The sequence below is a fragment of the Erpetoichthys calabaricus genome, chromosome 6 (genome assembly GCF_900747795.2).
Source record: "Erpetoichthys calabaricus chromosome 6, fErpCal1.3, whole genome shotgun sequence".
NCBI classification, from domain to species: domain Eukaryota; kingdom Metazoa; phylum Chordata; class Cladistia; order Polypteriformes; family Polypteridae; genus Erpetoichthys; species Erpetoichthys calabaricus.
The window spans coordinates 128,573,575-128,585,926 of record NC_041399.2 but is presented as its reverse complement, the minus strand read 5'-3'; the positions used below and the strand labels follow the sequence as shown (position 1 = coordinate 128,585,926).

General features: G+C 38.7%; 1 protein-coding gene across 3 annotated transcripts in view; it reads left to right on the top strand.

Moving 5' to 3' along the window:
* The window catches only part of pdia4 (protein disulfide isomerase family A, member 4), an 89,096-nt gene that overhangs the window by 62,845 nt on the left and 13,899 nt on the right, over positions 1 to 12,352 (top strand). For all 3 annotated transcript variants that reach the window (XM_028803924.2, XM_051928894.1, XM_051928895.1), the window contains exons 4-8: positions 6,378 to 6,516; positions 6,634 to 6,839; positions 7,649 to 7,807; positions 8,427 to 8,578; positions 12,011 to 12,167. In XM_028803924.2, coding sequence (XP_028659757.2) covers positions 6,378 to 6,516; positions 6,634 to 6,839; positions 7,649 to 7,807; positions 8,427 to 8,578; positions 12,011 to 12,167 — 813 coding nt within the window. The remainder of the gene's footprint in view (positions 1 to 6,377; positions 6,517 to 6,633; positions 6,840 to 7,648; positions 7,808 to 8,426; positions 8,579 to 12,010; positions 12,168 to 12,352) is intronic.

Genomic DNA, 12,352 nt, shown 5'->3' with positions numbered 1-12,352 from the left:
GGGAAAAAATGAATTTAATCCATTTTGGAATAAGGCTGTAACAACAAAATGTGGAAGAAGTGATGTGCTGTGAATACTTTCCGGATGCACCACTGTAATATGTAATATATATGTCTGTCTGTCTGTCTGTCTGTCTGTCTGTCTGTGTATATACAGTGCATCCGGAAAGTATTCACAGCGCATCACTTTTCCCACATTTTGTTATGTTACAGCCTTATTCCAAAATGGATTAAATTAATTTTTTTCCTCAGAATTCTACACACAACACCCCATAATGACAACGTGAAAAAAGTTTACTTGAAATTTTTGCAAATTTATTAAAAATAAAAAAACTGAGAAATCCCATTTACATAAGTATTCACAGCCTTTGCTCAATACTTTGTCGATGCACCTTTGGCAGCAATTACAGCCTCAAGTCTTTTTGAATATGATGCCACAAGCTTGGCACACCTATCTTTGGCCAGTTTCGCCCATTCCTCTTTGCAGCACCTCTCAAGCTCCATCAGGTTGGATGGGAAGCGTTGGTGCACAGCCATTTTAAGATCTCTCCAGAGATGTTCAATCAGATTCAAGTCTGGGCTCTGGCTGGGCCACTCAAGGACATTCACAGAGTTGTCCTGAAGCCACTCCTTTGATATCTTGGCTGTGTGCTTAGGGTCGTTGTCCTGCTGAAAGATGAACCGTTGCCCCAGTCTGAGGTCAAGAGCGCTCTGGAGCAGGTTTTCATCCAGGATGTCTCTGCACATTGCTGCAGTCATCTTTCCCTTTATCCTGACTTGTCTCCCAGTTCCTGCTGCCGAAAAACATCCCTACAGCATGATGCTGTCACCACCATGCTTCACTGTAGGGATGGTATTGGCGTGGTGAAGAGTGGTGCCTGGTTTCCTCCAAACGAGACGCCTGGCATTCACACCAAAGAGTTCAATCTTTGTCTCATTAGACCAGAGAATTTTCTTTCTCATGGTCTGATAGTCCTTCAGTTGCCTTTTGGCAAACTCCAGGCGGGCTGCCATGTGCCTTTTACTAAGGAGTAGCTTCCGTCTTGCCACTCTACCATACAGGCCTGATTGGTGGATTGCTGCCGAGATGGTTGTCCTTCTGGAAGGTTCTCCTCTCTCCACAGAGGACCTCTGGAGCTCTGACAGAGTGACCATTGGGTTCTTGGTCACCTCCCTAACTAAGGCCCTTCTCCCCCGATCGCTCAGTTTAGATGGCCGGCCAGCTTTAGGAAGAGTCCTGGTGGTTTCAAGCTTCTTCCACTTACGGATGATGGAGGCCACTGTGCACATTGGGACCTTCAAAGCAGCAGACATTTTTCTCTAACCTTCCCCAGATTTGTGCCTTGAGACAATCCTGTCTCGGAGGTCTATAGACAATTCCTTTGACTTCATGCTTGGTTTGTGCTCTGACATGAACTGTCAACTGTGGGACCTTATATAGACAGGTGTGTGCCTTTTCAAATCATGTCCAATTGACTGAATTTCCCACAGGTGGACTCCAATTAAGCTGAAGAAACATCTCAAGGATGATCAGGGGAAACAGGATGCACCTGAGCTCAATTTTGAGCTTCATGGCAAAGGCTGTGAATACTTATGTACATGTGCTTTCTCAATTTTTTTATTTTTAATAAATTTGCAAAAATCTCAAGTAAACTTTTTTCACATTGTCATTATGGGGTGTTGTGTGTAGAATTCTGAGGAAAAAAATGAATTTAATCCATTTTGGAATAAGGCTGTAACATAAGAAAATGTGGAAAAAGTGATGCGCTGTGAATACTTTCCGGATGCACTGTATATTTATTATAATTATTATTATTAAAATAGATTTTCATCAGGCTTTCTTTTTATTCCAGGTGTCCTGGCCATTATTTGCTAATGAGCACATCAATGGGTCTGATGCTAGAATACCCACAGCAATTGACCACTTTATATTTTGTCCATCCTGGTCTCTGTTTCATTATTTATCCTTATTAGAAGACCATTAAGGGAGCAAAAAGGGTAATTTTAATATGAAAATGACAAAAGAGGGGAGTGCTATGACAAAAATTCAGATGTTTCTAAATCTATAAAAAATCTCATATTACTGTGTCTAGTTTCCCCTGCTCTACTGATGCAGGTTTCATACTTGTGTAGCAGAGGTTCTAAAGATTTTTTTTTTTTCGTTACTTGCATGTGACGCCTGAGCTGCACAATTGACACCCCCTATTGTCACTGTTACCTAACACAGTGTGAGGCGTAATGACTTCCACATTTTCTCTGATACAAACATTGACAGCTTCTACATTATGAACAACTAGCCAACCCGCGGCGTAGCATACGCCGCATAATTATGTATTGATGGGTGAACACTTCCTGAACGAAACAGTTGTCCAAATGGGGTGGGTTTGTGGATACCACTGTGAGTGAATGAAAAGATGGACCTCTGGAGAGAGCAACATACAATTGTCCGTGACTGAAAGCGGGATCATCTGTGACGATGGAGGCCACGCTGGTGAAAGTTACTTCGTCGGTAGGGATAAGTTTCAGCACTTGTTCATTAAGGTGTAGCGAGTCTTCGTTGTTGATGCTTAATATAGCTTACGTACAGAGTTGTTTTCGGAGTCACAGTTGAGAAACACTTTTTTAATGTCTTTTAAGCACAGGGAAAAAAATTAACATGTGAAACATCCATAATGTAGTAAGCCACCAAGAAAAGTAACATTGCAATAATGCTATCTACGACCCGATCACTGTAAACAGAAGTGAAAACAAAATCGAGCCTGGCACATTCTTTAACTGCCTTGTAGCGCAGTGGTAGTGTTGCTGCTTTGCAGTAAGGAGACTGTGGAAGATTTTGGGTTTGCTTCCCGGTTTCTCCCTGTGTGGATAGCACTTTGAATACTGAAAACACCGGTATATCAATGTAATGAAGTATTCTTATTCGTCCAGCGCTCGCTCTCTGTCGCGCGCGCCTGTATGTGTGTGTGTGTGTGTCGCTCGCTCGCTCGCTGCACATGTTCCTGCAGGCATACCAGTAAGTGAATGAAAAGATGGAACTCTGGAGAGAGCAACATACAACTGTCCATGACTGAAAACTGGTTTTGGAAGATACATGCACATCTTTTTGAAAGTTTGGTCCTGTGCCTTATTAATTGTCATCGCAAAGGCAAATCTAACAGGAAATTGTCTTCGTGTTAAAGTAAAAGGCAAATTATCCGTGACAAACTGTTTTACACGCTGCATACCAACACGCATAATCATGCCGCTTTTTTAATGGGAAAAAAATGAACATTTGCAAAATCTGTAACGCTGCTTTCAGTAAGTACAATGCACATGCGTTTAATTTGTCAGCCACTTTTTGCCAGCCGTCTTTTCTGGTTTGGGCTGCTTTTGCAGTGTTACCGCTTGTGCATATTAAATCTTGAAATCCTTCGAGTAACTAATTAACTAACTAACACCCACCCACCCAGCTTGTGAGAAAAAAATGTGCCCGTTCTTTCATCATTTTGTTGCAGCCTATCAAAGACTTGCTGATCATGTTTTCTAGACTCAATATACAGTGGAACCCTGGTTCACGACCATAATTCATTCCAAACCTCTGGTCGTAAACCGATTTGCCCGCTGTGGCGGCAGCTTAGAGATTCCATATATGGCTCCTTCCTGAGTGCTTTCATGGGTGTCTTGCTTTGCTCTGCATGCTTTCATGGGTGTCTTGCCCGCTCTGGCGGCGGCTTAGTGAATTATATAGATGCTATGGAGGCAGGCCTCTTTCTAGTCCCTCTGTTGGATAACAATTATTTAATCCTCCTTACTATGCAGCTACTGCACTACGCTTAATGCTTGTTGCTTTCATATGACTGGAGTCACCAGGCATATCACAGAAGTTTGATCATATAGTGCTGATATGCATCAGTTTTAATTTTGGAGTAAACTATCAAGTATATCAGGTGAGGTATTGAAATTGTACATTTAATACAGTAACATTGGTCAAGCAAAGGGTCTTCCAGTGACAGGACTAATGATGTAGTGACACAGTAGTGACTGCACTTGCTGTCCCAGTGCAGTGTAAAGTGTCAAGTTCTGGATATGCCCAGAGCTTTCTTTGCACAGCATGTAGAATCTTATACCGAATTGTCTTTTTAAATGCAATGTACTGTATCTGTGACAGCCTTTCTTTTGTAACCATGAGACTCTTGTCAATACTTGTGTCACAATCAGAAACATACACCTTCTGCATATTTTTGTTCACTTGATACTTATACGTTTTTTACAGTTTCGATGCTGGGGGAATGGCTTTACCATAGTCCTCGTTATTCGTGAAATGCAGGAATTTCATAACAAGTGAAAAATGACACATGCTCAACTTTGGATGTCTACAACAACCAGTTTATGAACCAGTACCATCTCTGGATTAGTTTACCTACTATGCCTTGCAGTATCAGAAGCCTATAAATTCCCTCATCTTGTCTGTAGCAATAAGCAAACGGTTTACTATAATTTTTCTGATGCAGCTCAACATAGTGGTTTGTTTCAACTACTTTTTTTTTTTTTTTTTTACTCCACCATACATTCAACTTTTCTAAATAATCTAGACCAGTGGTCCCCAACCTTTTTGACAGCAAGGACCACTTTATTAGATGCAAATTTTTCCACAGACCGGTCGTTCGGGGGGGGTGGGGGCAGTTTTATACACAATTTACGTAACATTTCTATTATTATTAAGTTATTAAGCAGTTCACATACGTTTGCAGCCAGAGATTTTTCTTCTTTTTTTGCATATAACAAAGACATATGCTTTGCATTTGCCATTCCAACAGATTGCACATCACAAACATTAACACTGTTATCGTTTTTTTCGTGTCTGCCGTTTCTATAGGAGGGTGACAATGAGTTAAATTCCAATGGATATTTTTCAGATGTTGACAAGCAATAAGCAAAAGGTATCACTGAAAACCACAGAAAACAAAAACAGCAAAAGAAAAACAGTATGAGGAAAGTTTGAAGAAAGAATTTTTTTTTTTTTTTTTTTAACAATGTTTCTGTTTGGGGATCGTTGTGTAGCCTAAATGTGTATAACTGAGCTGCGGCCACAGATCTAACTACTCTGTGGATGATTCATTCAAGAATTTCAAGGTCACTTCGTTGTAATGAAAGCATCTGCTGAATGTACTTCGTAGTAACGCAATTTCTATAGACTCGTGTCATATGGGGAAACTGTCAGGACCATCAAAATACTTTATTGTAATACTCTCTCAGCTCGGTCCCTCTCCTCTCTCTGGGCTGCTGCAAAGCCCCGCCCACCAAGCATTCTGAAAAGTCTGAGTGAGTCTCCGTTGCCGGTAGTTCTCTCGCGGCCCGGCTGTCAGACGGCTGCGGCCCGGTAGTGGGTCGCGGACCGGTGGTTGGGGACCCCTGATCTAGACAATCTTGATAAACATACACCTTTTAGGTCAGGATTACCCATAAACTGGCAAGAAGGAGGTGCAGGAGTTTCTCACACCAAACCGATTATCAATTAAACTTGCAGGTTGGAATCCGTTGAACAGATGTCAATTTTATTGTCTGTGACAATTCACATTCTCATCACTATCACTGGATTGAAGCAATAGTTCAGTTTCCGGTTGATCTAAAACTGGCTTTATGACTTCTCATTTGCTAATGTTTTTGTTTGAAGGTTCCACCACTCTCATAAATATTGAGTTACCATAAACTGGCAGAAAACTTTTTTTTTTTTTCCTCTTTGCATGGTCATTTAATTCGCTAGATGGTAGCAAAATACTGTCCTGAGTATTTTTCAGGCCTAATACCGTAAAGCTGACTATTACATGTCACACTGAGTATAACTTAGAATGACCATTTCTGCATAGAATTCTGAGCTAGAGTCCCACTTGTGGTCAACTCCAAGGCAGTTAAACAATGAGGTTAATTCAAGATAAAATGACTAATTGTGAAACTGGTTGGGGGAAAAAAACCTGCAGCCACAGTGGTACGTGAGGGCCCAACTTTGGAACCATTGCTATAGACTTTCTGAAGTAGCTGTTGCAATTCATAGCAAAGAAATGTTTTATAGCAACTTGCTTTTGAATAGTGTGAATTTGGTTGAATATGAAGGAAATTATGTGATTTGATGAAAATAATCTACTTGTATAAAGTGTGCATAGTAAGATGCTGTTTTGAACCCAATTGCTGAAAATATTTAAACGATTAGCTTGCCAGCATGTGTCTTCACTACTAATGTAATAAACTATTTCAAAGTCCGTAACCTCTCCTGTCTTCACATTCTTCTCACACTAATACGATACTGTATGTCAAAGCATTTCAATAAGTGATTTTAATTTTTTTGGTAATTTTATGTAATATGTGTCTGTTTCTTATAACTATATCTAACATATTTTGCAGCTCTTGTTTCCAAAGTGACAGAAGTTGCTAAACCTGACTGGAAACCTCCCCCTGAGATCACTATGGTCTTGAGTAAGGACAATTTTGATGAGGTGGTGAATGATGCTGATATCATTTTGGTTGAGTTCTATGCACCTTGGTATGTTTTTTGTATACAAGTTTATACGATTTTTTTTCCCCTTTTTCCCCCCAACCTCAAGTTTAATTTTGTAGAGCAAAGTTCTTAAAGAACCTATCATGCTTGCATTGTTTGTAGGTGTGGACACTGTAAGCGACTTGCTCCCGAATATGAAAAGGCTGCCCAAGAGTTGAACAATCGCATACCACCCATCCCACTGGCCAAGGTTGATGCCACTGCAGAAACTGAAATTGCAAACCGATTTAGTGTCACGGGCTACCCAACCCTCAAGATATTTCGGAAGGGTAAAGACTTCGAATATAATGGGCCAAGAGAGAAAGAAGGTATGTGTGTTTTTTTTTTTTTTTTAAGTGAAGTATAGTAAACACAGGTATAAATTCTTCAAAATAAAACAGTTAGTTGATTAATTCTTTTCTTGGAGTGGTGAAAATGAAAGGACAAAAATTCAATGTTAAGAATGACCTTTCACAGTTAGTTGCTTTGTCTTCTCAGTTTCATATTCCGAATATGCTTTATTTAATAAAATATGAAGTATTCAGCTAATCGGTTCCAAAAGCCTCCTACCCAATTATGTTTAACATTGAAAACAATTTTTTTTTTAATTTTTTATCGCTAATGTGGGAGTGATCAAACCTAAAAATGTGTACTTTCAAATTTTGATGAAACTACTAATTATCAATGCAGCTATTATAGAAATCGTCATGGGTTGAAATTATGCATGTGTAGTTCAGTGACTGATGCATGTGGGTACTAAAGACATGGGTTTCTTTCACTGGACAACAAAACTATTAATTATCTCTACCATTTTTCCAGCTCAAGGTTGCTGGGCAGCATTGTTCACAATCTTTTTTTCATTTAGATATTTATCCGATTTAATTGCAGCAAAATAAAAAGTTTGTATGCAAGAAATTCTTGACATTGTTTAAATCTTCAGTGATTACTTTAGTACAATTTTCTCACAGACCCTGTTTAGGCTACATATTGAACCTTCATCATTACAAAAAGTAACACTCGTACAAGCAATTTGTTTCTTCTCGTTACTTGGCAGGACAAGTGATGTAAATTCATTCAGCATAACAAAGTCCTTATGAATGAAAAAGATCTGATCGATATTTTTTTTTTTAAAATAAAGGAATTGTTTCTTACATGATTGATCAAGCTGGTCCTCCTTCAAAGCAAATACAGACTATTAAGCAGTTGCGTGAGTTTATTAAAGAAGGTGATGATATTGTAATCATTGGAGTGTTCCAGGATGACCATGACATTGCATTAGCATCCTACCAGGAAGCTTGTGAGTATAGATAATTTTGAGTGTGCTGCATTTTTCTCTTTTAATACATTTGTATATTTCACTTTGCTCTGTCTTCCTAATCTGGACAAGGTTTGTAAACCATTCATAGGCTTTTCCTAGTCATTTCAGTCTGGCTTGCAAACAATTGTTAGCCTTCTAAAAGTGTAAATGTTGGCAAAATGGTATATCCTGAAGAGACCACTGTCAAAGTTTATCATAAATGTGGTAGTAAATTTACAAATTTTAATTGAATACCGAGTGTTCATTTAGAAAGATCTGCTTAATTACAAACTTGTTTTAGTCAGTGCCAAGCTACTCCAACTCCAACCACTTCACTGTTCTTCTTAGTGTTCAATTTTTGAAGCACTGAAAGCCTCTAGCTGCTAGTAAACAATGTCTTTCTCTGAGAAACTAATACAGTGAGATGTTTGTAGGTCTTGTTTAGAAGTGAATGGTAAATTCCTGTATCAAATTTACATTAGTAGTGCTGTCATCTTAACGAAAGTAGAACTTTTATTGTTTCTGTGGAAAAATGTTTTGCCTAGTTGTACATTTTAATCATTATTTAATGGAGAAATACTATATAACATCCGTTTTATGCCTAATTAATCTTCCATAGGCAATAATCTACGAGAGGATTACTATTGCCATCACACTTTTAACAGTGATATTGCAAAATCCCTGAAGGCATCTCCTGGGCATCTGGCCCTGGTGAAACCTGAAAAGTTCCAATCTAAATATGAACCAGAATCTCACAAGCTGAAATTTACCGTAAGTATACTGTACAGAATAATTTTACTACAAGAAAAGTTTTGTATAAATGGTGGGGTGATTGGTATTTACTGTATATACGAATGAATTTTGCTGTTAAGCCAAGAAGAGAAAATTTGCACTCTTGGACTAATTATAATTATGGGCAATGTATTGAAGATTCAATATTTAAGAGATATCAATATACAGAAGCTAATACTGTAATGTTCAGTACTTTAAGTTGATTTTTCTACAAATTCTGTATGTTAAAATCCACAGAATCTCCAGCACTTTTTCTAAGCATGACTATGTTGACGCTGCCCAAATTGTTTGGTTTCACCCAGTATGACAGTATAAGCAGTACAAATTCTAAAGATAACGCACATTCTTGCATACAAAGAAACCACCCAGGGCCTTCTGGCAAAATGGGCCTCTGCTAAGCAAAGTAGAAACGTGTGTGTGTGTGTGTGTGTGTGTGTGTATTGTAAAATGCACTTGCTTATACTTCTGCACTTAAAATATTTGTACTTTGTCAGTGATCACATAACTGTAATAACCAGCAATTCACACCAATATGATGCTGCTTATAGACAATAATAATGTTATTAGATATGCTAAAGAAACTAGCCTCTGAACATTTTCTCTGATGTTGTTTCTCATCGAACTAGTGCTTCATGAACTCTCAATCCAACCACTCTGCTAAGCCTCATCTTTTGCCTGGTACAGAATAAGGTAATGCTTTTTAGTTGCCTTGATCACAAAGTGTCGTAATCCTCATCAGTGGAACCAAAGCTGACTGAAATAAGCCTGGCTTCTCTATTATTCACTAAGCATACTTCCAGGAATGCCCCCTTGGAGATCTTTGTTTTGTTTAACTTCCTCCAATAATCTTGACTTATTCAACAATATCACTGTGAGCAGAGGTTAATAACAGAGTGCAGTAATCCCTCCTCCATCGCGGGGGTTGCGTTCCAGAGCCACCCGCGAAATAAGAAAATCCGCGAAGTAGAAACCATATGTTTATATGGTTATTTTTATATATTTTAAGCCCTTATAAACTCTCCCACACTATTATAAACATTTCACGCACAATTATACAGCATAAACCCTTTGTATTCTCTTAGATATTAGGTAAGATTCGTTGAAATTATGTATGTAAACACAGTTTACATACAGTAAAACCTAAATATTATTTTAAAGATATCTAGTGTCTCCAATATCACATATGTTACAGCCATTACGACAGACAGGCCACCAGCAATAAATACGTACAATGCAAGAAAAATTGTATACAGTAAAATGTGTGTACAGTGACACTAAACTATGTACATGTAATAAGTACTGTACGTAAATAATTAATTATGGTTACTCACCAACAATGACACGACGACTTGTCTGATAACGATGAGTTTAATTTTACTGCACAACAAAGGATAGCGTTACAGCTCTTCTAAAGGAGCCTCTTCAGGCGACTGTTTAGCACCGCCGTTGTTCTTCTTCCATCACTCTTCAATCCAAATCCCTAAAGCAGATTCCATCCAGACTACTGCCTTATGTCCACTTGCAACTCGTTTTGCACCCTGGTTAAAGGACACTGCGGCCGTAGATCTTATATGCTTTTCCTCCTTTTTTAAATAAAAAGAATCTTGGACTCATTTATGCTGTAATGGTGTCCTGCAGCGGTGTAGCTGTTTCCTTCCTTCAACATATCCAAAACTTTTACCTTTTCTGCAATCATTTGCATCTTCTGTTGGCGCTTGGGCACGTTAATGCTGAATGAGTGAGATTAGACTTCCTGGTTAATGCAGCACTCCGTTGCTGAGCCAATCAGCAGCACACAGGAACTTAACCTCGTGCTTTGATTGGGTAGCTTCTCAGCCATCCGCCAATAGCGTCCCTTGTTTGAATTCAAATGCGTCCCTTGTTTGAATTCAAATGGGCAAATCAACTGAGCACATGTACTGTAGACCGCAGACATCCGCGAAGCAGTGAAAAATCCACGATATATATTCACATATGCTTACATTTAAAATCCGCGATGGAGTGAAGCCGCGAAAGACGAAGCGCTATATAGCGAGGGATCACTGTAATAGATTACATTTTATCGTTATGCTTAATTCAATAAAAAATCTCCCCACATCAATCTATATCTACTATGTAATAAAACACTAAGGTCTGTATGATAGGATTGATTGGTAAGGCTTTGCTGTGATTTGTCAGTTTGGCTTACATGCAATTGAAAGAGGCAAGTGTAAGACACTAAAGGAGAAATGGCATAGGAGGTACGCTGAGAGGGTTGCCTTCAAAGACAACAAGTACAGAAGCAGGCTAGAGGTGAGAAAGGCCCCTCCAAAAATGACGGTCTGAGAAACTAGCTTTACAGGAATTTACTCGAGAGAGAATGCTGGCCAAAAGTTCAGAAACCTGCAGATACAAAGGGAAAGCACCTAAGGCAACGTTGGGCAAGAGATCAAATATTTAAAAATTAGTAATGTATAAAGTTTAGTGAGATACTCTTGAGTCCAATCTCAACAAAATTTTGCACATGTATTCCACTTTGTCAGGAGAGGTGATGGACTACTTTGGAACTCAAAATGTTGAGCCTAGGAACGCTACCTTTTTTTTTTTTCTTCCCACTATAGTGAGTATTAGGGACAGTACCATCAGTATTTAAATAAACCGAACCTTTAACCTTTCTACATATGTACATATTTTCCTGATTTGATTATGGTCTTGTAGTTATAAGTCATTGACTTATTTCAACTTCTACAACTTTTCATACTTGTACTTAATTGATCCCTCCGTTATCTGCTTCCCCTGGCCGGGTTGTACTAAATGCTATGCATCGCATATGCTTGCGGATGATGATGATGATATTGATGCTGCTGCTATGCAAGCAGTTTACTGTGTATACTTTATGTAAATCTGGAGGATTCTACTAGGTGGCAGTGCAAGACGACGGTGAGAAAAAAAACTGGTTTTGTGGTGTTGTAAGTTGAGAGAAGAAAGATGTTGAAGAGTAAAAAAAAAAAAAAAAAAACTCTTTGCATTATGATGCTGTTGTGAAGGTGCAAAAATTTGCTTCCACTTCGTCTTGCATGTTTTCCACATCCACTTTCAAAGAAATGGAGATTTGATGCCAGCTGTTACAGGCATATCTGTCACTATGGAGATGTTAATAGTAAACAACAATGCTGATGTCCCGTGTCAGAACTTGAACACACACGCCGCCCAAATATTTGCTGGTACTGCAACTTGTACAAGTGTTGTGTAAATTTCTGACGTGTTCAGAGGATGCAACAGAAGAGTGCTGGGAATGTGTGGCAGCCATGCACCTAAGCTTTGTGAACATCAAGTATAAACTTGGCCTTGGACCCATTATTTTAGTTTATTAAAAAGTAAAAAGTTGAGACTCTGTAATATATATATATATTTTCATTTTTTAATCTTTAGGATATAACAACTAGTGCAGAAGTGCGGGATTTCATTACTCAGCATGCTCTTCCCTTAGTTGGCCACAGAAAACCCAGCAATGATGCTAAAAGATACAGTAAACGTCCACTGGTAGTTGTTTATTATGGTGTGGATTTCAGCTTTGACTACCGTGTTGGTAAGTTAACCGGATAAATAACTTTTATGGTAAGTTATAAGAAAACTGTGGTTTTTTTTTTTTTGGGGCAACTTTTTTTTGCCCTGTTTGCCTGACCCATATTGAAATGTGTCCTGACTGTCTTTCAAACCAGGTTTGTACTTTTACCTTATATGAAGCTAGAACCAAGGCTACAACACTGCTGT